General features: G+C 47.2%; 6 protein-coding genes across 6 annotated transcripts; 2 read left to right on the forward strand and 4 right to left on the reverse strand.

Annotated features, from left to right (window-relative positions):
- Window positions 1–389: 389 nt before the first annotated feature.
- VC83_09077 (uncharacterized protein) lies at window positions 390–2,685 on the forward strand (the record flags this gene model as incomplete). The annotated part of the gene is made up of 4 exons (XM_024472615.1): window positions 390–655; window positions 740–1,237; window positions 1,294–2,217; window positions 2,266–2,685. The coding sequence occupies exons 2-4, from the start codon at window positions 992–994 to the stop codon at window positions 2,683–2,685; spliced, it is 1,590 nt and encodes a 529-aa protein (XP_024319921.1). The 5' UTR covers window positions 390–655; window positions 740–991.
- A 436-nt stretch (window positions 2,686–3,121) lies between these two features.
- VC83_09078 (uncharacterized protein) lies at window positions 3,122–4,237 on the reverse strand (the record flags this gene model as incomplete). Its single annotated transcript, XM_024472616.1, has 1 exon — window positions 3,122–4,237. The coding sequence occupies one exon, from the start codon at window positions 4,235–4,237 to the stop codon at window positions 3,122–3,124; it is 1,116 nt and encodes a 371-aa protein (XP_024319881.1).
- A 1,364-nt stretch (window positions 4,238–5,601) lies between these two features.
- Window positions 5,602–6,159, reverse strand: VC83_09079 (uncharacterized protein; the record flags this gene model as incomplete). Its single annotated transcript, XM_024472617.1, has 1 exon — window positions 5,602–6,159. One exon carries the CDS (start codon window positions 6,157–6,159, stop codon window positions 5,602–5,604), a length of 558 nt encoding a protein of 185 aa, XP_024319912.1.
- Window positions 6,160–16,274: 10,115 nt separating this feature from the next.
- On the reverse strand, window positions 16,275–17,212 carry RNY1 (ribonuclease T2-like). The gene is made up of 3 exons (XM_024472618.1): window positions 16,702–17,212; window positions 16,540–16,634; window positions 16,275–16,474 (listed from the first exon to the last, which is right to left on the reverse strand). Exons 1-3 carry the CDS (start codon window positions 17,018–17,020, stop codon window positions 16,346–16,348), a joined length of 543 nt encoding a protein of 180 aa, XP_024319918.1. The 5' UTR covers window positions 17,021–17,212; the 3' UTR covers window positions 16,275–16,345.
- Window positions 17,213–19,904: 2,692 nt separating this feature from the next.
- On the forward strand, window positions 19,905–22,787 carry VC83_09081 (uncharacterized protein; the record flags this gene model as incomplete). The annotated part of the gene is made up of 4 exons (XM_024472619.1): window positions 19,905–20,263; window positions 20,328–21,026; window positions 21,095–21,952; window positions 22,010–22,787. The coding sequence occupies 4 exons, from the start codon at window positions 19,905–19,907 to the stop codon at window positions 22,785–22,787; spliced, it is 2,694 nt and encodes an 897-aa protein (XP_024319919.1).
- A 202-nt stretch (window positions 22,788–22,989) lies between these two features.
- VC83_09082 (uncharacterized protein) lies at window positions 22,990–23,478 on the reverse strand (the record flags this gene model as incomplete). Its single annotated transcript, XM_024472620.1, has 1 exon — window positions 22,990–23,478. One exon carries the CDS (start codon window positions 23,476–23,478, stop codon window positions 22,990–22,992), a length of 489 nt encoding a protein of 162 aa, XP_024319917.1.
- Window positions 23,479–24,096: the final 618 nt, after the last annotated feature.

Raw genomic sequence — 24,096 nt, forward strand, 5'->3', positions numbered from 1 at the left:
TGATGGGGTGGTCTGGGCGCTGGTGCCGCAATGCCAGGGAAATGTGGCCGGGATATTGGACATATTGGACTGGACTGGTAAAATGTCATCCGCTACCCGTTTTCAATAACTGACCCACCGCCGCTGTTGCTGCGGAAGAGGAGTGGAGGTGGGGGCTAGTCGATCTTCCCCCCCAACGGCCTTGAGCCTCTCCCAACCCGCTGTAGTGGCGGGGATAGGGGTGTTATGGATAGATGAACTTGGAAGTTTACAGAGCGAATGTGGTTGGTCGTTTCCGCAGGGGAGCGAGCTTGCGGCTCCCGAGACGGGGTGGGGAAGGGGATCTGGATGGGGGTAGGTAAGGGTGATTTATGACTCTCAGTTTTTCCATTGTAATCTACTTGGGGTTACGGGGCCGAGGTGGGCGAATATTGTTTCTTCGTACGATCTGTGGATAATGGGAATATATGATTCTTCACATACCTCCTACTAGAGAAAAGGTCTTCACTATTCCTATCCATGCACTACTTCTCCCCGTTGTCCAAAATCTTGGTTCATTATCCACATCTCTCCCATCCCCGTTACCGGACTGTGCCTCTGTGACGGCACGGCGCGTCCCCACTCCTGTGGAGTGTTCTCAGCCACCTAGTCATCATCCGCGGACTTTGAATCCATGGTAAGTGAACGCAACTATCTCACCTTGACGGGCCGTAGCATGAGGTCTTTTGGCGGTCTGGGAGTGTCTGACGCAGGCGTGTAGGTGGGGATATCTGTTTGAGAGAATCTTAAATCAGAGGAGGAGCTGTGTATAACGCATGCACCAGCACAAGCAGAAGCAGGATCCCATCCTCAAAACCGTCAGTCATTACACAGCACATACGACGTTCTTCTCCCCAGCACCTCCGGATGGTGCATCAATCGCCGTAGGGAAAACGCAAAACATCGATGCTCTCACCCTTCCGATCCCATCCGCAACCACCTAAGACAGAACGAGCGGTGAGGCATAACCACAATGCATATCAACTTACACCCCCGTCCTTTGTCCGTTCGTGGGCCTTACAGAATCGTGCCGCGACAACACCGCGGCCTTGTTGAGATGACGGGGAGCGAGTTTAACTCTTTGTCCGGCCCCGGCGGAGGAGCACACTCTATGCCGTCCGTGTCGACTGGCCTCATCGCGGATAACAGTGATTGGGATACCGCTTCCACGGGGCTAGAGGGACTTTTCCAGCACGGCGGCGGTGGTCCTGGGTATTCGGTATGTGATTATACATACAACTTGGATGATAACCACGATACTGATGGACGCCCAAGAACCCCCCATTCCCATTCCCCACACCAGCGTCAGCGTTTGGGGGAGCGTATACTTCCTTCCCCACCGAAAACAGCGTGTCAAGCATAGCAGCGGCAGTGGGGAGGGGTTTTGAAACACAGGCGATGCTCCAGCAACAGCAGCAGCGGTTTAGTACACAAGTGCTTTCCTACCACCACATGACGTGCAAATTCGCTTCCAGGCCTCCACCGCCGCCGCCGTCGTCGCTGGAGGGATTCCAGATTTCGCAGACACAGGGGAGCGAGTATTGGAGCGCCCTTGCCACCACTGCTGCAGCGTCAAACCAGAGTAATACTTGGAAAATGGATTATAATAACAATAACCCCCTATCTGATTTCACCCGCCAATGCACATACGACGAGTTTATCCCTATACCTCTGCAGACGGGGAGGCTATCTTCGTTCTCTCTGGGTGAGGATGGTCAGTCACCTGATATTCTGCATTTCAGCCCCAACGACGATGGGGGCCAGGGTTATGGCGAGAAACGCTGGGGGGATACACTTAAATGCCATGGGCAGAACTTACCTCCGCACCACGGACTACCATACACATTCTTCGACGACAGCAACAGTGCGAATGCCCCCGCCTTCCCGCCTTGGACAGATACACCGGGTCTAGGCACCGTGTCACCCAAAGCACTCACGCTCAGCTCGTCGTCGATCTCGTTCTCTGGATCGTCGAGCTCGGAGTGTGGATCCTTGGACTCAGTGTCGACGCATGATGGACCTTTCCAGGCTGCTGGAGGGGAGATACAGGGTTTGCAAGAGGGGTTGAAGCAGGAGAGGGGAGAGGAGGTGAAGGGTAGGCATAAGTTGCCCACGAGGCCGGTGAGGCAGTATGTTGCTATCGCGCCTAGTGTTGAGCGGGCTAGGCAGGCGAGGACGGGGAGTGAGGGGGAGGTTAAGGTGCGTCCCTCCTCCCTCTTCCCCGATGACAATTACTCACACATTCAGGACTCCTCATCACCAGCACCACCACGAAATCCCCCCACCTCCACCCCCCACCCGCAAACCCGCAGCACCAAAGACGCATTCCTCATCACCTCCAAACGGGCCGGAATGTCGTACCGCGCGATCCGACAAGCCGGGAACTTCAGCGAAGCCGAGTCCACGCTACGCGGTCGCTACCGCACGCTCACCAAACATAAAGAGGAGAGGGTGCGGAGGCCGGAGTGGACGGAGGGGGATGTGAGGTTGTTGCGGGAGGCGGTGGAGAGGTTTAGGTGCGGGAAGGGGAGGGGGGGGGGTAGGGGCGGGAAGACCCCGTGGAAGAGGGTCGCGGAGTATATTGAGGGGAATGGGGGGAGTTATCGGTTTGGGAATGCTACTTGTAGGAAGATGTGGGATCGGTTGGGGGAGGAGGAGGAGGGGTAGTCGTAGGGGGGAAAGAGGGGTAGAATTAGATAATTAGATCGGGAGGCTAGTTGATAATAGGCGTTATTAGCAATTTCCTGTCCCTACTTGGTAACTGGACAATCTGCTTTGGCGTTATTCTCGCCATTGAAACCTTTTGGTTTCGCCCTCGCAATGGCGGCTACGATCTCGAAGGTTGGCAGGACCAGGACCGGATGCCCTTGGGTATCGCAGCTTGCGTGAGTCTAGCTCTAGGCCTTGGTGTCAGCTTTCTAGGTATGAATCAGACTTGGGTAAGTGTTTAGTCTCCTGGCTTTTACTACGTTGACCAGACAAAAACAGTTCGACGGACCAGCAGCTAAGGCAATTGGACAATATGGAAACTATTTCACATTGGTTGCTATTTGTCTCTCCTACCCTGTTCTCCGACACCATTTATTTCCCACAATATGTTAACTCACTCCTCTGTGTATACGCTGCCGTATGTCGCGCGCAATCTGGAACTCAAGTGTTGACCGGCCGTCAAAGCTGACAGGGCCTCTGCATCTGCCACGCCGCCACCATGGCCCACGATCTTGCCCTTGAAATCCGCCGCTCTCTCCTCTATGAGTGGCGATGGTATTGGCGTCAACACGGTATAATCCGCCGGCTGTACGAATATCGCTATTGAGAACCGATCCGAATCGCCCTTGCTATCATTGTCCGAAGGCGGTGCGACGACAACGCGATGGACGGTCGATTTGAGCAGTCCATTGGTCCAATAACTCAAGAGGTCCCCAATATTCACAACTATCGGCGGGAAGGTCTTGGAATGGTAATTTTCGGGGAACACTGGCACGCTCGCCCATGTTTTTCCCTCTGGGGTTAGGATCTCGAGGCCTGGTTGGTTGGGCCGAGTGAAAAGGAGGGTAATACTTCCATAATCTGAGTGAGCCCCTGCTCGGATATCAGCTTCGGAGTCATAGTCAGAGTCCGATGGAAGTGCTGGATAGTAGAGGAAGCGTGCGGAAAGGGATGCCTTCTCGTGAGATCGGACCAGCCAGTCAACATCCTCGATTGAAAGACCGAGTGCGATGAGCCGAAGGATACGGGTGGCTATTCTGCGACATCTGGCGTGAAAGTCGCGGAGCGCTGCATCATTCTCTTGGAACGTTGTGGGAATTGATTGACGCCATTGGCCAGTGGTGGGATCTGGATCAGCTAAGTTGAAGGCTTGCTTGAAGTCGCCTCGTTTATGTTTTGTCGGATCGAGATTCTCAACGTGCATTCCGACGAAGCCACGGTTGTTTTTGATTCTGCACTCTTCTTTCTCGGAAACAGGGGAATCTTTGAAAAAGGATCGTGATATATCAAATACGTGATCAACAGTTTCTTCATTGAGGTCATATGGTCCACTATCACCTCCACTTTCAGATGCTGGTGATCCGGCAATCCACAAGAACCCCCATTTGACTGCTGATTTTACAATTGCTCTCCCCAGCTCGGGTGTCTCTTGACAGATGTCAAACAGAGGCAGATCAATCGACTTTTCGGAGGCAGCGTCCGCACCGTTGGATAACGTGACTGGAGGCATTACTGAATAACTGGAAGATGGAAGATAAAAGATAGAAGATAGAAGACGGTTGCTGGCCCTTAATTGGAATCCTGATTTACGTTATATGATGACTCTGGCGCTGGTCCGTCAAGAACTAACCAAGGGAGACGCCGGCGGTCTGAGGCGCCCGATTGGGCGACAGCCTTCACAGTTGAGATAGAAGCGGGGTTTGAGCCCTCGGTGTATGACTAGCGACCGTGAATTGAGAGAGAAGCCCCTCTAACGGCGAGTACTACGAAGTACAGTTGTTAGATCCAACGAGAACGTGGAGTCAGTATTCAATCGCTTTCTGGGAGATGACTCTACTCTTATCTATCCCCATGATGAATGATGATGATGATGATGATATTTATTTACGTCTAGCGGGACGCGGGTGTAACCCGCGGCCCTAAGACCTCCCGAAGAGTATGGGGATGTGCTAAGCTATGGGTTTATGTACAGAGTATGACCTTAGAGAGCAGTTCTTGCGTATTTGCGTAGCTGTAGGGCCCGTTGACTAAGCGCCTTCCCCGCTAGTTGGGATGGTGTCAGGTTTGCTAGTAGAGGGCGGTGCCTCGGAGGTTCTCCCGAAAGGGGGTGTATGCGGGACCGGTTGGTCTAATGTTATAAGCCACTGCGAGTGTGGTGTGTAGTGTGCCCTACGGCCTTGCTGCGGAGTTGTAGCTCTGTAGCTTGGTAGCAGGTGGTAACATAGTAGGAAAAATAGAAATGAGTGTCTTTGAACAAAGTATAGTGTCGTTAAAGGGAATGTAGGGGTGTTTGACCTAGACCCCGACTGCTAGTTTGCAAAAATATAGAGTAAATATCCTCTAGGACTATGTCGCGTTAACCTAGAGCCCCTACTGGCAGAAGCTGTGGCTTTCTCGGGCTATATAGGGATAAGTTGTGCTAGGCTAGCCTAGGAGGTGCAGATTTTTGTGTCTATAGTCTGTACTTCGTAGCAGGCTCGACGTTCACAACCTTTCCATCCTCATCATAAGTAATCTTATCCAAACTCCTGAGCACAGGGTTCCTCGCATCAAAGATGTCCGTCATCTCCTCCAATGTCTTGCCCGCCGTCTCGACAAACAAAAGAAGACAACAAACAGCTCGACAATCTGCCAGCCGATGAACACGAGGTAGAGCTTCCAGCCAATGTTCCAATGCCCACCAAGATGCCAAAATTATTGGTCATGGATGCGATATTAAGGAAGATATACTTTAGTCCCGCACCTTTCGCGCGCGTCCGGTTTCCCAAACAACCCACAGGGTACATGTAACGGGTGCCGCCGTTACAGTACATGTGGTATATAAAGCGTGTTACGCGTATTCCGGGCGAGCCGGAATACTGTAGTCTTTTTGGCTCAGTGGGATGTAGCGCGAGCGTAACCGTACATCATTACAGTACAAAACCTGTAGTGGCGTCCACCCCCAAGCGAAGGAGATACCGAAAAGGTAAATGAAAACGATACGCCATAAACCAACTCCGGGTTGCTGGAACTCTCGGCTGTGAGTGCGGTGAGCGCGACGTATGACAGCATAGCTCCGAAGAGGCCATAAAAGAGCATCTTGCGACGACCAAGCTTGTCGAGCAGCGTAGCACCATAGATAGCACCACCGAGGGAGAAGAAGGGGTTAATAGCATTGAGAAGTAGCCGCGTAGAGGAGCTTTGGATGCGGGCGGTATTGAGCATGGCCGGTAGGAAAGAGGTGACAAAGAATGCCATGCAGATAACCATGAGGGTTCTGTACCAGAAGGCGCGCGTGTCAAAAAGCTCGCGGAAGTCCCAGCCGGGATTCTCCACACGGTGCAGCGCCATCTGCTCCAGAATCGTCCACTTGAAGGGAGACGAGTGGATGATGGGTGTCATCGTCGCAATGGTACTTGGCGAAGATCGCAGCAGCTTCTTCCTCACGGTCATGGGTAATCAACCAACTTGGTGACGGGAAAGAAATATACGCAGGCCATGACGACGATGGGCAGGAAGCACTGAACCAATACGGGTGTACGCCATGCCCAGCTGTTCTTGAGGGTCTGGTTGCAGCCGTAGGTGGTCCATCCAGAAATAGCTACTGTCGGTCAGTATTGATTGCAAATGTAGACAGCGGGTGGCTCAGATTCGACTTACTGTTTCCAACCCACCAAAAATTGTTGTACATGCCACCCTGAATGCCACGGTATGAAGGATGAGCAACCTCAATGATGTAGACCGGAGCAGCTGCCTGAGCCAATGCGGTGCCGAAGCCCAGAATGAACCGACCGGCAATAAACATTGGCTGATGGTTTGCTGCCGTCTAAATTCCGGACTCAGGAGGATAACCGTGCATCCGATAAAGATAGTAAGCCGCCGGCCCCAGGTGTCAGAAAGAAAACCAGAGAATGGGAGTGCTGCAAGGGAACCGAGATTGTAGATAATGAAGATGAGCCCAGTGAATGGACCGGCACCATCGAGGCCGAATGTCTTCTGATACTCGTCCATAGCGTTAAGACTGCCCAGAAGGGATCCATGATAGCCATTATAACAGCCTAGTGTAAATTTCAGTGCCTACATTAGCGCTTACACTTAATATCTCAAAAATTAATGGATAACGTACATGTATAGCGAAAGCGCCAAACAAGCGAAAGCGCCAAAATTATCTACCCTCACGACAAACATTGCGATAAATCTACCACAACATTAGAAATCAATTGAAACTACTCGGAGTCCTCTTCCTCAGAGGTGTCTATTACAATCTGACACGTGCGCGCATTGTGCCCAGTCTCACCACACTTGCCACAGCGACGGGCACGGGTTTCTTCCCTTGGCTTCCGACCACGGCTTGCCCTTATTTCCTGCTCTACCTGCTGCACAACATCCCTCTCATCCTGTAGCTCTTGCGCCCCTTGTTGACTAAGTGATCCTCCTTGCTGTAGTCGTGTTTTCCTAGCTCTCCGGCGCTTGCTTAGTACTTCATTTGCCTGTCGTAGGTTTTGGTTCTCTGCCTTTAGCAGTGCTAATTGATGCATTATTTGCGATGCACCCTTTGTAAACTGGTCAACAGCTGCATAGAGAGCTATTTTGATGGCGTGAAATCCGAGTTTTAATAAATGTAGACTGTGACATAGCTTCAATTGGGTTGTTTGGTGTCTGAGAAACCCAAGGTTGAGCAGTGTAAGGATGCCTCCTTACTCGGGGTAGTTACGGCCGTCACGTGGCGCCATCGAGACTCGGGGCCGTTACGGGTCAGTCGCGACTGACAGCCTTAGGCACATAACGTAAGGAAGCCTTAGGCAAACAGGGAGCTAGCTGAGTCGGAGCGGTTTCGGGTATTTTAAGGGAACAGCCATACAGGGTGACACCTTCATCTTTTTTGTATCCTTCGTAGTAGACCTATAGGATAGAATACAGCATCACCTCCGACTCGCACTCCCATATGCACCTACGGAGAGCCGTATTCCCTGTGTCCTTACAAGCAGTACCTGGGCGGGAGCTTGGAGGCGTTGGTGTCCTTAACTTAAGATCAAGTGTAGATATCACTCTCTCAGGGTCAAATGGAAGAAGCCCTGCCCCTCGGAACCCGCCTCGAATGTTACTTTCCGTCATTGTAGTGTTAAATGCAGCGTGGAAGGCAGGAAAGAAGTCATCCTTTGTAATATGAGAAATATGAGCCTGCATCATATCTTCAATTTGCCGACCATAGGCCTGCTTTAACGGGCCGAAACAGCCAACATCAAGTGGCTGGAGTAGATGAGAAGAGTGAGCAGGCATACAAAGCGTAATAATGTTGTGTTCCTTGCAGTACTCCTCAAACTCATCTGAGTGGTGGCTCTCATGACCATCAAGGACTAACAAGCGATAACCACCAACACTCCGGGCCTTTGTATGCTTCTCAAAGTGCTGAATCCAATCCATGCCTCTCTCGTTTGTAGTCCAGCCATTTTCAGTAACAGAAATCACCCAATCGCTTGAAAATCCACTATTCTCATACCAAGATGTAAGGTGGTTTTTGCCTGCAACAATGATAAATGGTGGTACTGCCCAACCTTGAGAACTAACGCCTTGGATTACTGTAACCCATTCCCGATTACCAGGCTGTACCTTCTTTGCTTTTGCCCGCCCGTCTGAGCTTGTTACAACCATAGCAGTTGAGATAACGCCCATCATAAACCCAGTCTCATCAAAGTTGTAGATATCTGCTTCATCGATACCATATTTCGCAATTGTGTTATGCACAAGCTCAAACCAGCCATTAATAACTTCTGGATCTTCGCACTTAGCCCTCTGGTAGTCGTATTTGCGCTGAAAGCGTGTCTGGAGCTCTACACGCCGCTTAACAAAGTTTGAAGCCCAACGCGACCCAACGCGTGACGCGTCGCGTGTTGCAAGTAGTCGACTTGCCATATCTTCAACAACAGACAGCCGAGGAGGAAACCCTTTGGCAGCTAGGTCGAGTATATACTGAACAAGGACGGACTCCTCTAGGTTAGTTAATTTCCGTGAGTTGGCTTGGATATCGCGTCGTGAAGGTACACCTTCTAGACGACGACCTAGCTTGCGGTGGTCCACAGAATAGATCCTAGCAGCAACTCGAAGGCGTAACTTTGGGTCGCTTTGCATAGCCTGGATAGCTAGCACTAATTGGCTTTCATCGTTTTTATGGGGCATGTTTTGTTGTTGAGGAATTTAACATTTAGTTGGGGGGTTTGGTCACCGCATCATTTTGGCGCTTTCGCTTGTTTGGCGCTTTCGCTATACATGTACGTTACAGTATTATCTAGTTAAGTCGATGTAATTCAGTGTTGCCCGAGTACCGCTCCGAGTACTACTCGGAGGATCCTCGAGTACCGGTATTCGAGTACCGGTACTCGAATACCCGAGTAGTACTCGCATATAAATAGAAATAGAAGTAAAAATTGAAATATATATATACTATTCTAACTCTTATTGTCTGTATCGTCGCCGCTGTCTTCGTCGTCGCCTTGTGATAAAACACCCCAATTCCGTAAGCAAAGCAGATATCTAAGTGTAGAAGGCGGCAACAATCGGTTCCGTTTCTTTGTGATAATATCACCGCCAACACTAAATACTCGTTCTGAGTCTGCTGAGGTAGCTGGAATAGCTAGGTGATCCTTCGCAATAGAAGCAATCAATGGATATTGGTATTGCTTACTCTGCCAATACTTGAGAATATCTGTATTCCTACCAACTGTTGGCTCCTTCATCCATCGCTTCCATTCTGGTTCAATATCGTGGCAGCTTTGTGATACATATAGCTCATCTTCTGAGTCTATATCAATATTTATAGCTTGCTCTGTATCTAGATCCTCATCCTCAGCTTCAATACTATTAATAACGTTTGCCGCTTGAATATCAGACTCGCGGCCTGAATATCGATAGAAGCAGTCCTGCCACTGTGCTTTTGCCCTATTCTTCCTAGTTGAGTGCGTGCTGTCTTTCCATATAATATTGAAGACGTTGAAGTTATACTGAGGATCACAAATTGTAGCAATTGTAGAGTGACTCTGTTGCTGATTTGTAGCTAGAGTATAGTAATCATTAAGCTTCTTTAATGCAATTAAAGAAGCAGTAGCAATTGGGCTCTGTTCTGGTAGCTCACTTCTTATATCTTCAAGCTTCTTAATCATTCTCATATACTGCGGAACAGCGTAGTTGAGAGTTGGGTAAGAAGAGCCCTGTAGCTTCTCGGTTGGGCGGACGAAGATATGGAATAGCTTCAATAAGTCATGTAACGTAGCCCAATCTATTGCTGTTAAAGCAATATTCCTCATACTAATATCAAGTTGCTGTGATGCACATAAAGCTGTAATCGGAGCCTGAAGCTTTAAAGCTATATCGATCATTTGATAAGTTGAGCTCCAGCGGACTGGCATATCAAGTGCTAACTGACGGACTTGAATACCTATAGCTTTACACTGACTCTTCAAGGCATCTTTCCACCCACGGCGGTTCCGAAACACATATATATGACGCCGTAGCTTTGCAAGAACAGTTATAATTTCGTATTCAGCAGCAGTTGATATTCCAGTTGGTATTCATGCAGCCCCAACCTCAAGCCGGTATGCCTCTACCCTTTCGTCAGGCGTTGCCTTTAAGGAAGCTAAAGCAGCTTGAACAGCAATGTTGATAATATGCCCAATACAGCGTACGTCTCCTGCTTTTGCTGTAAAAGCCCATGGTTGTTTCAAGGAAGTAGGGGCTATTGATTCCAGTCTCTCATACTCTAATAGCATTGTTGTATTCGATGACGCATTATCTCTTGTAACTGTGAAGATAGCAGGCGTGATATTATAATCATCTGTTACACTCATCATCTGTTACACTCATCATCTATTCAGCAAGGTATTCACCAGAGTGGATCGGCTCTTGAAGGTGTATAATGTCAAGTGTCGTAGTTCTCATTTGCCAATTGTCATTTATCCAGTGTACAGTAACTGCTGCGTATTCAGAGTAGTTCCGAGCAGACCAAGTATCAGTTGTTATGGATAGTCGTCCACCATTTATAACATGCTGCTGTAGCTCTACTTGAAGCCGTGCTTTATGATAGCAGAATAGACGATATAGATCCCGTCCGATTGTAGTTCTACCTACTGTTAAAACAGTAGGGTTTAGATGATGAACTAATTGCCGGAATGAGTGGCTTTCCACAAGGCGTAGCGGTAGGTTATTTGATACCACAAAAGAGAGTATAAGCTCTCTATATTTCGACGAGCTTGGTGCGTTATTAGGTGCTTGGCGGGGCTGGAAAAAAGCAGAAGTAGAAGTAGAAGCAGAAGCAGAAGTAGACGGCGTTGACGAGCTTCTAATTGATCTCGTATTCTGTATACACAGATGGGTGCATCTTTTTAAGATGCTTCCAAAGATTACTCGTTGTCTGGCTCTTTAGTTACAATCAGTTTGAAGGCATTGGTATTGGACTCTAGCAGGTATTGTATCTAATAAAGTACGGTAGAATAGCCCTTTTAAAAAGAGGATTGACGTAGACTCAGGTAATTGAAGTCTTAGAGGCATATGCGGCATCAGCATCGGAATAAGGGGCAGCAGCTCTAAAGCATCAGACTGATACTCAGCCGGCACCGGCGATAGCGAAGAGTCACTCATTGTAGGAAGCAATACAGAACGCTCAAGTGGAAGAAAGCTTCAATTATCTATTCTATTCTACGATCTATATTACCCCTCTTTGCCAAGGGCTTGGCAGTACTCGGAGTACTCGGAGTAGTACTCGGGGACTCACCGAGTACTCAAAAATATCACCTGAGTACAGTAGTACTCGGGTACTCGGCGAGTACTACTCACGGCGAGTACTACTCGGGCAACACTGATGTAATTGGTCATGCATAAATATATCGAGTTATCGTAATATCGAGTTAGAAAGTGATCTGAAGTAGACCCGAAGTAGCCCCTTAACTAAACCATCCATCCATCTAACGTGCCTTGAACCAAGTCTTGGCCTGTTTGGCCACTAATTGCCTCTCCATGGGCTCTAAAGAGCGCAAACATGATGCTGGATCCGTGATGCCACTATTTTTAGATTCTGAGAACTCAATCAGAACTTAGAGGGCTTGTATAGCATTCTGTGTAGTGAGCAAAGGACGCTAGGGCTCCTCATCATCATCATCTTGAGCATCAGATGTAATGGTGGGTGCACCAGATGTGAGAATCTAGCCACCCAAGGAAGGGATGATTTTACTAAGACAACACACTGTCTTAGGAAACAGAGCCAAAGAGTTGTAGCTTAGACTATTCCACAACGCAGCAATCAAGTATATGATGTAGTGGAGTGGTTTAGACAAGTTGTAACAAATGTTGAGTCTGAGAACTCAGGGATAAGTCAGAGGTTAGCACCTCACTGACTTTTCAGAAACAAGAAGTAACAAGATCAATGCTTGGAAGCTTGGAAAAGACGTGGAATTATGTGATAGTCGATTTACTGTATTGTCTGCTTGCCCTTTCTTAAGGAAAGGGCAATCCTATTTATGCCAAAGGAGTGTAGTTCTCTCATTTTCCATGACTTTCCATGACTAACCAGGCTTGGTAAGTGTGTTAGAAATCAAGTGCGACCCACAACTAGCTTGCTAATCATTAATCATGTAGTGAACGTAAGAGAATCCCATAGAACCATCTCTTGGGTTCCTAGCCTATAGGAAGTAAAAGGAGGTCCAAGGTCAGAGTTGTTACGATTACAGCTCACAGCTTGTCACAGCTTGTTACGGTTGTTACGGTTGTTACGGTTGTTACGGTTGTTACGGTTGTTACGGTTGTTACGGTTGTTACGGTTGTTACGGTTGTTACGGTTGTTACGGTTGTTACGGTTATTATGGTTATTACAGTTGTTATGGGGATTACGGCTGTATCCTTAGCCACAAGTGTCATACTGACATTCGTTGCACTCAGTTTGCTATCAAACTCAAGAGCAAACTTAGAAATCTCCTCCTCAAACCTACAAGTCACTATACATATTTTGGCTTGTCACACCAACAACAAGAGCAATACTACTCAACGATTGCTACAACCCTCTATGATTCATTACACATCATTGCTCCTTAGTTACTGGGCCGATATGACCACATAGCATATCTCTACAACCCTCTATGATTCATTACATGACATCCTTAGTTACTGGGCTAATACTACACATGACATATCTCTATCAACTAGAGGCCTAGGAACATGAACGATAGCTCCAAAAGCTTCTACAACCATCTATGATTCATTACATGTCATCGCTCCTTAGTTACCCACGATTGGTTAAGTTATGACATAATTTGTCTATAGTGGTACTCTGACCTTGGACCTCCTTTCACTTCCTATAGGCTAGGAACCTAGGAGATGCTTCTATGGGATTCTCTTACGTCGACTACAGTTACCAAGCCTGGCTAGTCATGGAAAGTCTTGGAAAATGAGAGAACTACACTCCTTTAGCATAAATAGGATTGTCCTTTCCTTAAGAAAGGGCAAGCAGACAATACAGTAAATCGACTATCACATACTTCCACGTCTTTTCCAAGCTTCCAAGCATTGATCTTGTTACTCCTTGTTTCTGAAAAGTCAGTGAGGTACTAACCTCTGACTTATCCCTGAGTTCTCAGACTCAACATTTGTTACAACTTGTTGTTACGGCTATAGTAACATGATGTCATGGTTACAGGGCCAGGGCCTAGTAACGTGACGTGTGAGTCACATAACGTGACGTGTGAGTCACAGTGGGAAGCGGGGTAGGCTGCCATGTGACGGGGCTAATGGATAGTTGCAGAAACTAGTGGATATTGGATAGTTGAGCTATCCACAAACTATCCTGAATATCTAGCTATCCGCCAACTATCCAGATTACCCATGAGGCACGACGCCACTATATAAGTAGATAGTATTTCCTTAGATAGGAGCTTCGTGCTCAACTCAATACAATATTTGTTATATACTAGTAACGTGTTACTTGAAGCCTTTGTGTCTGATCCCCTGCCTCCTCTGATAAGTAAACCTTTACGCAAGAGAACCTCTGTGTCTTCTATCATTTAGAAGTCAGCGTTACACTTGTCTAAACCAGTCCACTACATCATACACCTGATTGCTGCGTTGTGGAATAGTCTAAGCTATGACCCTTTGGCTCTTTTTCCTAAGACAGTGTGTTGTCTTAGTAAAATCATCCCTTCCTTGGGTGCTAGATTCTCACATCTGGTGTACCCACCATTACACCGAAACCCATCCGACTCGGTTAGCGCAGCCAAATGATCACACATGACCTCGCAGCTACCCGGAGTCTGCTCCTTAGAAGGCATCCTTACACATTTAGCGAATCTGCTATAACAAATTAATTCATCTAAGCCTTCTTATTCTGCCTCTAAACCCCACCCATTGCCCTACATTAACGTGTTGTAAAGCTCAAGGCTTTTTAGCCTTTCTAATAAACCAAAGAGGAAGTCGATCTGTTCTAGTAGCATTAACACTAATGGCTACTAATATGCATGCTTTGTCCTTCTTCTGTCCTAGAATTGATCGTGTTATAAAGCCCTTTGAAGGTCTCATCCTCTAGTAAAGCCCAGTCTCATCTATGTTGTAAATATTATCCTCTAAAAACTCCCCTATAATAGTTTGTATAGCCTTCATTTGTTCTTCTGTAGTGACACTAATAGATCTAGCTTTGCCGTATAGAGTTCGATATAATATATTATTATGCTGTTGTCGAAACTTTACAATCCATCCGTACTAAATTCTAGCGTAGGTAGTCTACGGTATTGTGGTAGCTGATTCTAGTTAATCTTCGCCTTTGATTGTAAGATTTCTATAGTTGTAATACTGCCACGCTCTTCAATAAGCCTCTACTAGTTGTAAAGAGCAGCTTCTAATTCAGGCTAGGCGATAGCATGGCGATGCTAAGCTTTAAAGCTGTTTGTTTCTAGAGTATTAGGAGTATCGTCAAGGTCTGAAAATTGAGAGCTAAGGGATTCTGAGACTGTAGATTAGTTAAGTTGATGATTGTATTCTTGAGGAACCACTGTATAGTGGCCTTTTGTATAGGTTTCGGATGGTGAGATCAATGCTAGGTTCAGAGGGCTTTTCGCTGTTCGAGAGTCATAGAATAGCGCTTTTTCGAAGGCATTTTGAAGGTATTCTAAGAGTAGTCTAGTAATTAGTTTAAGTCGATAATCGGAAAAAGGGACTCAATATCGTGTGTATCATGATTTGTATGAAAAATGGAAGGATATGAAGAAAGTTATCGAGTTATCTAGAAATCGACTAATCGTTTATCAACTTAACGAGATACTGTAGATTATTCCTAGATAATTAAGTAGGAATTCAACGAAGTATAAAAAGCTAGAAACATACTTTTAATATATATTATTAAGTTGTTGTTGAGTTATTATCTTCTAAATTTCTTGATTATGAGTGAGAAATTCAGTGTTCGACCCGCTTGTGTGTCCGACTCCTTTGTGAAATACGTTATAGCTTACATTGCTTCGTGTAAAGCTCCACATATGGTCTACGCCAGCAGTATGCTTCCAAAAGTTTATTATCCGGTGCGGGGATTTCTACTACCCTAGCCTCCATATGGGAGACGAGGATGGAAAGAAAGGCGGGGAAGCAATATCTTACTTAGGTTAAAAATAGTTTCGTCCAAGCTTTATGGACACGAAATTGACACGAGAACATTGCTTCGCCTTGATCGCCCTGCTCACCCCCGCCTCACCCTCGCTTTACGCTTCGGGCGGCTAGGGACCCAGACCCCGGGGTATGCCTATTTGCACTATTGGGGCCATTAATTTGATTTTATGCAAGCTTCAATATGGTAGAGCGGACGGGATGCCAAAAAGAGCTCCATTGGTCTTGGAACCACTCACGCGATATAGCAATTCGTTATCAAGTTTCCATCAACAAGGACTTTAAAGTCGTCTCATCCAGCGACAATTTCCGGTGGAGGCGGCCATGGGTGAGCTGGGTGAGCAAGGACGACTAAGGGTGAGCAAGGGTGAGTACGATGAGCAGGGTGAGGGTGAAGAGCGAAGCTCCCATCTCTACATTTCTCGGTCTTCCTTCTAGAACGATTTCCATCTCTTTCCGAATGATGCGTTAGGGAAGTGAGATGACTTTGCTGACTCCAAGATCCCGAAGCCCATCGGTATTGAAGAGACCTCTTTGCCACAGCCGAAGTGATCCACGTATAAACCGTGACAGTTAAGTTGCGCAGCTAGGCGGAATCTATCTATCAGATGCGATTCCTGGGACATTATCGGGGACACTGTTAATAACAAGGGATCGGAACCAGTTGTCGCGACTGTGGAGTATGCCTAGCTTTTTCTCATGCATCGATACGGAGTGGTGCACTGTGTTGACATAATATTTCACTAAGATAGCGATGAGACTCTGACAACATAGGATGCAAGACGCGGAAGACGATATCTCACAGTGGACAAATCAAGTAAGATCCATTGGGATTTTATCGGGATCTTCTAGCCTCATCACGTCTACATGAGTCAATATCCGTGCGATTAAAGCTATCAACGGCAATGGAAATTGATTTATTAAGAGATTTGATCTCAATACCCGTTATATCCGTCCGATATCCTTGGATTGACAATTCATACAGTGACTACTCTACAACCTCCCTTATCACCTAGTGTCCCAACCACTGGAAGGTAACAGCAACAGGGCCGGGAATCTGGGACACAATCTGTGCTGGGTTTGGCACGGCTGGGACGTACCACGCCGAGCTGCCGCCATATGCAAGAAGGCCATCGATTTGCTACATCAGAAAATCAGCACAGGTGCTAGGCATCCGTGTAACGGGGTTCTCACATGGAAACTTACGTTGAATACACTAGGTGTTGTACCCGCTGCGCAGTTGATTACTGAGTCGGTCACGGCACATGGACCTTTGCTAGTCGAGATAGTGAAGCCATTATCTATGTTTTTCAAGCATTAGTATCGTAAACAGGAGGGGAGGGCCGAAAGACAGTCGAGGACACTTACCGAGTGGGATAGCTGTGATTTTGGCGCATACTCCAGCATACCAGGTGCCAGCTGTGATGAGACAACCCTTATGGATTCCGTCGTAGTATCCCTCGAGGTAACCCGGGCCAGAAAATGTGGCGGCGGTAGATGTAGGTGAAGCACTAGTAGTAGTAGTTGGGTCTGCAGTTGTGCTGGCAGTCGTGCTGGCAGTCGTGCTGATGGTTCGAATCTCATCACAGTTATCCCAGTCCACTGGGGAGCTGTCCCCAGCATTAACTGAGCTTAAGACAGCAGCAAAGGGCAACAAGTATGTTGCAACAAGCGTGAAGGAAACCATGATGAAATACGTTGAACTCTAAAACTCAACAAAGTTGAGGGTTGTTTCTGGTGCTAAGTTGGAACATGAGAAATGCGTGTGTTTATACACAGCACAAAAATACGGGTGTTTCCAATAGATCCCAAGGCTCTATAAAACGGAGCTATTGCCCAGGTAAGCCCCACGTGCATTCCCCGAACAGTCTATTCATTAGTGTTGGGAGAAGTGTATACAGCGAAGCAAAATTGGGCTGCAACGACGATAAATTAGGAAAGGTTAGCGGCGAATCACGGCTCTCGGCACCTTATAGAACATGTACGGAGTAAGAAACATGCACGGCGATAGATAGTATACTCTTTACTATACACGTCTCCCACTGCTGAGGTGTTGGAAACTGATGAAGAGCCTGTTCGAGGAATTCACGTGGGTCAAACGAGTCAAGGGCGTCGATCCGGGATGATGCATGTGGGTGTCGTGACATATGTAGTTCGGAGAAGAGTGCGCATTTTTAGCTTCCCTCAACAGTTGGGGTATCCTGATGTCGCAATACGTAACCTGTTCAAATATTCTCATGCTCAAAGAACAATTATAAAGTCAGCAACTTATTTCACATGCGAGCTGCGCACACAAGCGAGCTGCGCATGACAACATCAAAAATTGACTATTCCTACTACTACACTACCACCACCCTACATAATGGCTCTTATTCAATTGCAATTGATTCCTGGCGCCTCTCGCACGTACGGGCATTATGTTCTATAGTACCATATGTGCCACAGCGCCGCTGTGGGCCCTTAGAGCCCACCTGCCGACTACTCTCACTTGCCACCTCCGTTCGGACTTGAGCATCAACCTCGGCACTCTAAAGGATATCCTCTCCATCTCGTACGGAGAGACTACCCCCTTGCATTATACGCCTCTTGCGCTTTCTTTCCCTCCTGTTTTTCTGTTCATTTGCCACTTGTAGAGCCTTAACTTCTGCCTTGAGTAGAACAACAGAATACATCATAACCTAAGCTCTTTTAGCAAGCCGGCTTAGTGCGTTAATTGAGCTAGGAGAGCTATTCTGATGCTGTATAATGCGGTTCTCTGTTTGAAAGTCAAGCTCACTTATAGTTTGAGGAGACTTTGAAGTCTAATTGTTACTCTTAACTATAGGAGGAGTTGGAGTTCTTAAGTGTAGATTTAAGTAAGAGAGAACATTCTGCGGGTCGTACGGAACTAGTCCTGTAGCTCGGAACCCACTCTTAATGTTCTGCTCTGTAAATGCAGCTTTGAATGCTTCTTTAAATGCAGAGAGAAACTCAAGCTTCGTAATATGGTTTAGCTGGTTTCGTATGAAGGTTTCAATCTAACGTCTGTACCAAAGCTTTAGCAGAGCAAAGCAGCTAACATCAAGTGGCTGAAGGATGTGCGAGGAGTGTAGTGGGACAGAGGGTGATTATCTTCCGTTCTGTACAGTAGTGTTGAAATTGAGCTAAGAGGTGGCTCTTATGTCCATTAAGAATGAGAAGGCGATAGGTTCCGATTGAACGACTGTTTGTATGTCGATCGTAGTGTTAAATCCACTCATACCTAATTGAATTTGAAGTCCACCCATTCTCACTTAGTGTAATTACCCAATCATCTGGTAATCCCGAGTCCTCGTACTAAGCAGAGAGGTGATTCTACGCCTTGAAAATGATGAACGGCAGAAGTGCCCATCCGTATAAATTGACACCTTAGATAATTGACACCTACTCTCTATTCCCTAGCTGTATAGTCTTCGGACAGCTCTTTGCTTCTAAGCTTGTAACTACCTTTGCAGTAGTAATAACTCCTATTACAAAACCTACTTCATCAAAGTTGTAGATATCCTGCTCTAAGATGCCATATTTTGCGACTATGTTTCGTACGAGAGAGAACCACCCTTGAGTTATCTTAGGATCTTCACATTTTGCTCATTTATAATCGTACTTCCAACTGAACTTTGCTTTGATTTCCGTACGACGCTTAATGAAGTTGGTAGTCTAGTTCTTCCTAATAGGGCTCTCGCCTCGTTTAGAGAGTAGAAGGTTAGCAATTTCTTGTACGGCTTGTGGCTAGGGTGAAAATCCACATGAGTCTAGGTTGAGGATGTACCAAACGAGAGCTAACTCTTCGTACAGAGTCAACTTACGTGAGTTAGCGGTATAGTTGCGTCAGGAAGATATTCCATTCATTCTGCTAGCGAGAGTTCTAGGTGATACATCGTACGACATTGCAGCGGCTCGGACACTATTAAATTGATGTTGTTTAAGTGCTTGAATAGCTGATAGTATTCTACCCTCTCGATTAGAGGATTTAGCTTGTGTTGTCTGCTGTCAAGTTGACGCGTTTTGGTGTTGTCGTGCGTAGCTCGCTTGTGCGCAGCTCGCATGTGAAATACGTTATTTCCTTGCCAAGATAGTTGCAGGAAGCTTGTCATGGGAGGAGGTCTAGCGCCACATACATCCAAGCATTTATTGGCAACCGAAATTGGTGGAGAATGCCGTTTGCTTTGCACCCCTACACCCCACGTTCACCACAGCTCACCTCTGATTGTCTGCCGGCTGTACCCGATCTTGAGCTTCGATATCATTCTTCGATTAGTGTAGAGGCTAGAATAATTTATTGGCTTAGCATCTAGCAGTTGGTAATAGTCCTTGTCGCTGACAACAACCACTGACCTGGTTTTCTTTCCCTTGGATAGAGCTTCTCGTAAGGTATAGTGTATGTACCCTTCGATATATATATACACAATGCAAGTTGGCTTCAATTCCTCGGGTTTTTTTTGTCGCGCGCAGAGTTTGTTCTATACTCTCATTTCAATTGTCCGGCAACTTGGGATCTCTTGAACCAGTCCTTTCGTTTGGCATCATTGCCACTGTCACTCTCTACATCTACGATGAAAACAACAACAGCGCTATTTGTACTCGGCGCACTGTCGACAGCGACGAACGCAGTGCCAGCGCCTGTGGTTGATACTGTGTATCCGTATACCGGCCCCGATGTCCCTATTGGCGACTGGGTTGACCCGACCATCAATGGCAATGGCAAGGGCTACCAACGCCTCGTTGAGCCTCCTGCTGTCAAACCGGCTTCGGAAAACCCCACGAACAATGTCAATGTCATATCATTAGCATATCTTCCAGATGGGATGAACATCCACTACCAGACTCCGTTCAGTTTAGGTGTTGCCCCATCTGTCAAATGGGGTACTGATCCTAACAAGCTGTACAAAACTGCAACTGGAAATTCTCACACGTATGTTAGCTCTCCTTCACTTACGTTGAGCCATACAGTATTCTGACGTTGGATTGATGTTTAGATATGACCGAACTCCACCTTGCTCTCTTATTTCCTCTGTCACCCTATGTAGCCAATGGTTCCACGAGGTCCCAATCAAGAACTTGCAACCAGGCACAACGTATTATTACCAGATTCCTGCTGCCAATGGTACCACTGTTTCGGATGTCGAGAAATTTACTACAGCTCGTGCTGCAGGACAGGAAGGCGAGTTTTCTGTGGCTGTCTTAAACGACATGGGGTATACCAATGCCGGTGGAACACTTACGCAGATGAGCCTCGCCGTCGACGATGGAGTTGCCTTTGCTTGGCACGGTGGAGATATCAGTTATGCAGATGATTGGTACTCCGGTATCATTCCCTGCGAATCCAGCTGGCCGTTGTGCTATAACGGCTCTTCTTCCCAGTTCCCTGGTGGCGTGGTCGACAACCCGGATTACCTTGAGCCACTCCCCGAGGGAGAGGTTCCCACCCAAGGAAGCCCACGCGGCGGTGACATGAGCTCCCTGTACGAGTCTAACTGGGATCTTTGGCAACAATGGGCCAACACCATTACTACCAAGGTGCCTTACATGGTTCTGCCTGGTAACCACGAAGCAGCATGTGCCGAATTTGATGGCGGCCATCACGAATTATCTGCTTACCTCAACGATAACAAAGCAAACTCAACTGGCAACTCTACAAACTACCTCACTTATTACAGTTGTCCAGAATCCCAGAGGTAAGAACTGACAACGAATTTTATACTGCTTGTATTATCTTCAAGATGGCACATGCTAATTATATTAGAAACTTCACCGCCTATATGAACCGCTTCAAAATGCCTGGAGATGAAACTGGTGGCGTAGGAAACTTCTGGTACTCCTTCGACTACGGCCTTGCCCACTTTGTTTCTATCGACGGTGAAACAGATTACGCGTACAGCCCTGAATGGCCCTTTGTACGAGACCTTAAGAATGGCGAATCTCACCCTCTGAAGACGGAGACCTATCCTACAGATAGTGGACCTTTTGGCAGAATCGATGGCACCTGGCAAGATAATACCGGATACGAGCAGTATCAGTGGTTGGCAAAGGATCTTGCTAGCGTCAACCGTACCAAGACTCCCTGGGTCATTGCCATGAGCCATCGTCCAATGTGGAGTTCAAGCACCTCGTCATACCAAACGTATATCAGAGCAGCTTTCCAAAATCTGATGCTCCAGAATGGTGTGGACGCTTATTTGTCTGGCCATATTCATTATTATGAGCGTATGTACCCTCTTACGTCTACTGGAGCTGTCGACTCAGGCTCTGTCATCAACCAAAACACCTACAGGACCAATCCAGGTGTTTCGATGACGCATATTATCAACGGCATGGCTGGTAATATCGAAAGCCACAGTATTCTATCTGGAAAGATACAGCCCAAGACCGCTGTCCTTGATATGACACACTACGGATTCAACAAGCTCACCTTTTTCAACTCTACTGCAATGAAATTCGCCTTCGTGCTTGGAAAGGATGGCTCTATTGCTGACGAAGTTACTTTGCTTAAGCCTAACGCCAATGTCAGTTCTACCAGCACCTCTGCCTCTGCCACTGCCACCACAAGCGGCCTTACCACGCTCACTAGCGGTACCAGCACGAAGACCTGCATTCTCAGAATGTAAGTTTCCATCCCGTTTCGGAACTCTGTTCGCTCTCTAATTTCCAATCACCACAGATCTTCAACGACCATTGGTACTGCTTCTACCTCCGGACCGTCCTCTCCTAATACCGTCGATTCTTCCACAACCGATACTTCACCTCCTACTACCGTTCATTCTTCCACAACCGAGACTTCCTCTCCTACTGCAGTTGATTCTTCCGCATCCGAGACGTTGTCCGGCGCTACTGATACCGCGTCGTCCTACACATCCTCAACGGTTTACACTACTGTCACATCTATCATCTCTTCTTGCAAACCAACGGTTACAAACTGCCCTTATACCACGGCTCCTATCACTGTAACAGATACCATCATCGGCTACACAACTTACTGCCCCGTTAGCGGATCACCTACCGGAACCGTCCTTCAGACTATCCATGCTCAGGCAGCCACCAGCGATGTTCCATACACGACGTCTACTGTCTACAAGACAACCACGTCCACTATCAGCTCCTGCGCCGCAACAGTGGTAGACTGCCCATACACAACTGTCCCATTTGTAGCTACCGTTGTCGTTGTTGACTACACCACTTACTGCCCCGTTGCAACTGCTTCCGCAACTACCCCTAAAGGGAGTGTCGAGGCCGTCCCTGTCGCAACTTCTTCCGCAACCACTCCTAAAGGAAGTGTCGAGGCCGTTCCCGTCGTAGGTGGCTCCGCAGCTACCGCTAAAGGAAGTGTCGAGACCGTCCCTGTTGTCGGTGGTTCCACAACCACTCCTAAAGGAACTGTGTTTTCAATGTTATGGCAATGCTTCCAACTCATCGTCGATCGCAGAAATATAGCGAATTAGGCACTTTCGGGAGAAGCACTTGAAGGATCGAAGGTGCCATATGTGTAGCGAAGATCTACTACATGAGATACATCGTCTTGTTACCGAACGAAATTACCACGTAAAAGAAACCGCATCGGACATTGATACCAATTAACGAAACGCTTCATTATCATGTAGTATGCGATCGCTATTGAAATACAAAAAGCTAAAAGACTGCCTCTCATAGAACACGTAAACGCTTTGCATCTTCGCGTGGTCGCTTTAGAACTGGCCTACATCTTAATGTAGGTCGGTGAAAGTCGATAATTAATGCCCGCCCAAGTTCTTCATTCCAAAGAACATTTTCAGGCCGAAGGTCTTCGTGGACGATTCCCAAGGCTTCGATGTCCTTATTCGATTTGTGAATATCTCTAAGAAGCCCCGGAGTCAGTTCCATCGTTGCAATGCTATCGCCCCCCCAGCCCATGACGAGCATGTGACGGATCTCCCCAACCCCATGAAGATTTTTTTTTTTTGCCAGGTCGATTGTACCGAGGAAGACAGGAACAGCGGATGCTTGAGCCTTCTGCAGGATTTGATATACCTGCGCTTCGCGGGAGACTTCTTTCCAGAGGCCCGATGTGGTCCCTTTCCCAACGACAACATAGCCATATTTAGCACAAATGAGTTTAAACGGCACACCGTATGCCCCGCAATATCCAAGGGGCATGCATCGGTCATGTTTTCGTCCAGTTGTGCCTTTAGTAAACCCATCAAATCCTCCGAGGTGATGGGGTGTTTGATGAAATCTAGACCCCGACGATGAAGCTTCACGTTTGGACAACACTCGACTAAGATACCTCCCATCTGTACCTCTAATAAACATCTCTGGGTGCATAACTGTGCATCATGGCGTTTCGAATGGCTGCCTTGATCTTTCCCAGCCTCGGTTGATGAGCCGCTCGTTGCGAGAAGGGGAAGATGTGACTTGGCTAAAGCCTCGTTTGCGTGCGGTCGCTTGATTCGAGTCAGAGCCTGACGATTCTGGCGACTGCATCTGGTGTGGGACATCTGAGGGAGCACAGCTGGCTTGAGACCTCGTGGGCACTCGGCGACCCGCTTTCTATTTGGAAATCGAATCCTGCTAGGAATTCAATCTAATGAGCCTGCCGGTTATTAATGGATACTTTCTTCATGAAGTAAACCAGATTATTATGATCAGTCCTCACTATCACTAGGAAATTGCTATCCTGCATGTAGTGACGCTAATGATTAAAGGCCGCCATAATGGCTCTACGTCCTTAAGCATCCTTAAGTAGAAGGCAATGGGGTCGCGTCACCCCTGCTT

This window comes from Pseudogymnoascus destructans (genome assembly GCF_001641265.1).
Source record: "Pseudogymnoascus destructans isolate 20631-21 unplaced genomic scaffold scaffold_33, whole genome shotgun sequence".
NCBI lineage: Eukaryota > Fungi > Ascomycota > Leotiomycetes > Thelebolales > Thelebolaceae > Pseudogymnoascus > Pseudogymnoascus destructans.

Bases quoted from the DNA above. Each gene is read 5' to 3' on its own strand.
- RNY1 (XM_024472618.1), bottom strand. From the start codon at position 17,020: ATGGTTTCCTTCACGCTTGTTGCAACATACTTGTTGCCCTTTGCTGCT. The intron at 16,635-16,701 runs GTAAGTGTCCTC...TGAAAAACATAG, and splicing joins AATCACAGCTATCCCACTCG to ATAATGGCTTCACTATCTCG. The intron at 16,475-16,539 runs GTAAGTTTCCAT...TTTCTGATGTAG, and splicing joins CAACACCTAGTGTATTCAAC to CAAATCGATGGCCTTCTTGC.